The 3505-nt window shown below is 41.8% G+C and overlaps 1 protein-coding gene and 1 non-coding gene across 2 annotated transcripts; both read right to left on the bottom strand.

Annotated features, from left to right (window-relative positions):
- Positions 1 to 1405: 1405 nt before the first annotated feature.
- Positions 1406 to 2846, bottom strand: LOC134203437 (UPF0415 protein C7orf25 homolog). Its single transcript, XM_062678315.1, has 2 exons — positions 2575 to 2846; positions 1406 to 2503 (listed from the first exon to the last, which is right to left on the bottom strand). The coding sequence occupies exons 1-2, from the start codon at positions 2731 to 2733 to the stop codon at positions 1544 to 1546; spliced, it is 1119 nt and encodes a 372-aa protein (XP_062534299.1). The 5' UTR covers positions 2734 to 2846; the 3' UTR covers positions 1406 to 1543.
- A 362-nt stretch (positions 2847 to 3208) lies between these two features.
- Trnan-guu (transfer RNA asparagine (anticodon GUU)) lies at positions 3209 to 3282 on the bottom strand. Its single transcript has one exon. It is a non-coding gene; the product is annotated as a tRNA-Asn (tRNA).
- Between the last annotated feature and the right edge of the window lie 223 nt (positions 3283 to 3505).

Here is a 3505-nt window from a genome sequence, read left to right as displayed (position 1 = left end):
TGAAATACCGAAGCATGTTATCGCTTAAGTATTCTGCATATAAGTTTTTGGTTATCGTTATTTTTGGTTATTTCTGTTATCGAGGTCGTCGCTCCTGTTCGGGTCATCATAGCAGCCAAAATCCAAATCTAAGCACAAACCACCCAACATCCCAACATTAGCACAATCCTACGGAACACGACAACACCAGTGGCGAGATGGACCGTGAGCGATCTTAGCCATCACAAGGACAAAACAAAGAAAAAAACCAGATTAATCCACCTAGCGGTGATGGCGCCTTTCTCGCGTAAAAAGGTAATAAATTTAGCCTTTACGCTTACACCTCGATGATGTACAAGGCAAAACAGTTACACCGTCTAATGTTATGATGGAAAATTTACACTAGTAGACGACAGATGGCGCTGCCAAAAGTTTCTCGAATTTCCTATGATCGAATTTTGACTTTCGGACAATTTAGTACTATGTACATAGTACTATGAAACTGAACGAAGAGCATACTTACGCCTAAATGCGTGCAACAGGAGCATCTTTATAGTACGATGAAACTCTTAATGGGAAGCCACGGATAAAATATTCATAGATGCAAGGCATTTTTCATAACACATTATTGTTCTATGTGACTATGTCTCATCACTATTTTAATATTATCTATTTTTAGCAATTTGCAATTATTATGAAATTCAATAGTGATCAACAGCGTTTTAGTCTCTGTCGGATGCAACTTGTTGCAAGAAAATCGATTAAGAGTTTCTATGTGAAAATTTGGCTAATGTTTTTTATGGCATTTTGTGCACACACACACGCACACACATACACACACACACGCACACACGGACAGACAGACATTTGTTCAGCTCATCGAGCTTAGTCGAATGGTATATAACACTATGGGTCTCCGGGACTTCTATCAAAAGTTCGATTTCGGAGTGAAATGATAGCCTTTCGGTACAACTTAGTTGTACGAGAAAGGCAAAAAGTAAGGAATATGGTTTCACAGTGTGACGTCACACGTATGTAGCCACGGCTGCGTCCTGGTGAATTTCTTCCATATTTGACAGGTATCGGTGGTTTGTATATAAACAAAGGTTCATCCGCTTGCTGTGGAGATAGGATGAACCTCATGAACCTACCACTGATAAACGTCAAATTGAGTTCATTCGATTGAGTTTTTGAGGTTAAGTTTATTTGATGTAAAACCTTATTAAAGTGGAAAAAGCGTCAGACAGTACAGTGAATGATTGATTTTAATACACCCATAAGCCACAAACTGGATTGTACCAATCGTCCAAGTGCTTCTCAAATGGATTTTTCTTGCATGTAAAAATGTTTCGATACAACAAAGTTGAATTTAATGAGTGATAAAACAAATTTTCATCAAAGATATTACCGGACAAAAAAATGTAAGTAAGTTGAATATACTTTATTCTGCGGTGCGTTTATTATCCAATCAAAATGAACACATGTTAGTGTATATATTTTACAATCTTTTTGTTGTTAAATTCCGTCGAACCTTCCCAATCGAACTTATTTCCTTCCGTGTTTCCTACACCTCCAACAATCGTGCGCCCTCTTCCTTCTCCTCGGTCAGCGCTCTCGCATCATGCACATAAACCGGAACTTCCAACCCTTGCATCTTCGCAGCCCGCACAAATCCCTCGTTCGAAGTGACGGTAATCGCTTCGTGTCGTAATCCGAAGGCGAAAATTTGCAAACTCCGTGGCTTAATTTTTCCGCCCACTCGTATGCTCGCCATCTCGTCTGGAAGAGGCACATCCGGCATAATGGTCACCCTTCGAAACAATTCTTCTGCTCGTGCCTTTTCACTTGGGCCACCCAGGATCGAGAGAATTTCGTTGAATGAGGACACGGCCGTTTCGCAGCAGATCAGTTCCATCCCTTGGAACAGCTGATCCAAAACGGGTTTGATGGGCTTTTCTCGTTCCCAGCGGGCCTGTTCCGTCAGCAGAGGCTCGTTGTACTCCCAATTGGCAGATCCGTTAGTCATAGCGCTCACGTATGCTATCAGGGTAGTGATGTCTAGGTTCAGCTTCGTCACGGTAGCGATTTCCGTTCGAGGAACCGGTTGAGAGGTTTGCAGTACCAAAACCGTTACGCCAACTTGCTCCAATTCGAAAACCAGTTCGTCGTCAATTTTGCTAAGAAATCGAAATACAATGCGGGGGGCTTTAAACATATGGGGATAAGCTTCCGCTGCTTCCACGTACTCTTCCGCTTGTTCCAAGATACTTTTAGAACCGTAGCTGGTTCGGCCGTGAACGGCATCGCTTAACGATTTCGGATTGCGTGCGATGACCTTGATCCAAGTTGCTCCTCCATCGGCAACGATGTCCACCCGCAGCTTAGAGCCACGGTACTCCAGCGGGAGCGGATAGTCGACATGAGTCACATCCTGGCAGCTGAGCAAACATTGCACCAGGCAGGCAAAGTGCGTCAAGTTGCTGCACAGAATGTGATTGATGGAAACTGTTTTGGCGCTTTTTACCTGTTAGTTTGGGGAGATAAACGGGAAATATTGTTCAAGGTTGCTGAAAGGAAGTCATTCGGATTGATTACCTTGTTGAGAAACTTCAGCTCCTGGCTGATTTTCTTGGAAATTTTTCGCACTCCATCGATCGTGTCCCGTTTTGCAAGATCCTGCAGTAGTTTCCCTCCGAGGTCGATCTTTTCCTGTACCAGTGAAGTAAGTTCTTCCAGTGTATACTCATTTTCCATAATTTAAATGGGTCTGGAAGGAATATAAATCACTAGATGACGATAAGGAGCACCAGGTTGTTTATTTTGGCGCTTTGTGTTTTGACAGTTTTGTTTCGTTTCAGTTGAACGGGTGAGAAGAATGAAGTAGGAAGTAAACAAAACACGATGCAGTTCTCCCATCTCTAGATGTGAGAATGTGAATAAAAACAGAGAGAAAATCTATTTTTAGGGTTGTTTACAACCGAGGTTCACACTAATACACATAAAGCTTAAGTTTATTTTTGTTTTTCAGTGATGGACGCGAGGATGGACGATAATTATGGCTGTTAGAATCGTTGCTCAATGAAATAAGTATAATGAAGTTTGAGTGGTTATCCTAAAAATTACCTGATTCTAAAGTAAGAAAAAATGATAACAATCATATGCTTATTTAGGTAAACATCTGTAACTAACAATTTTATATAAAAAAAGAGGTCAAGGGCAAAAAGCATCCCGCCCCCGGGTGGGCTCGAACCACCAACCTTTCGGTTAACAGCCGAACGCGCTAGCCGATTGCGCCACGGAGGCACATGGTGCGATGGTTCGCTGATGCGCAACTGGCACCAAAACGAGTGTTAAACAGAAGATAAATATACACAAAAATGAGCGTTAATATTTTGAACCCATCTACACCGAACGAATAACTTCCACGGGATTAAGGAAAACAACAAACGATTGTTGACAAAAAAGTACATCAGAAGCAAAATCTCAAAGGTTGCTGTTCGTCGATTATTCCTCTCAACACAAAGCT

The sequence above is a fragment of the Armigeres subalbatus genome, chromosome 1 (genome assembly GCF_024139115.2).
Source record: "Armigeres subalbatus isolate Guangzhou_Male chromosome 1, GZ_Asu_2, whole genome shotgun sequence".
NCBI lineage: Eukaryota > Metazoa > Arthropoda > Insecta > Diptera > Culicidae > Armigeres > Armigeres subalbatus.
The sequence above is the reverse complement of the archived record's forward strand: the minus strand, read 5'-3'. Positions and strand labels throughout refer to the sequence as shown.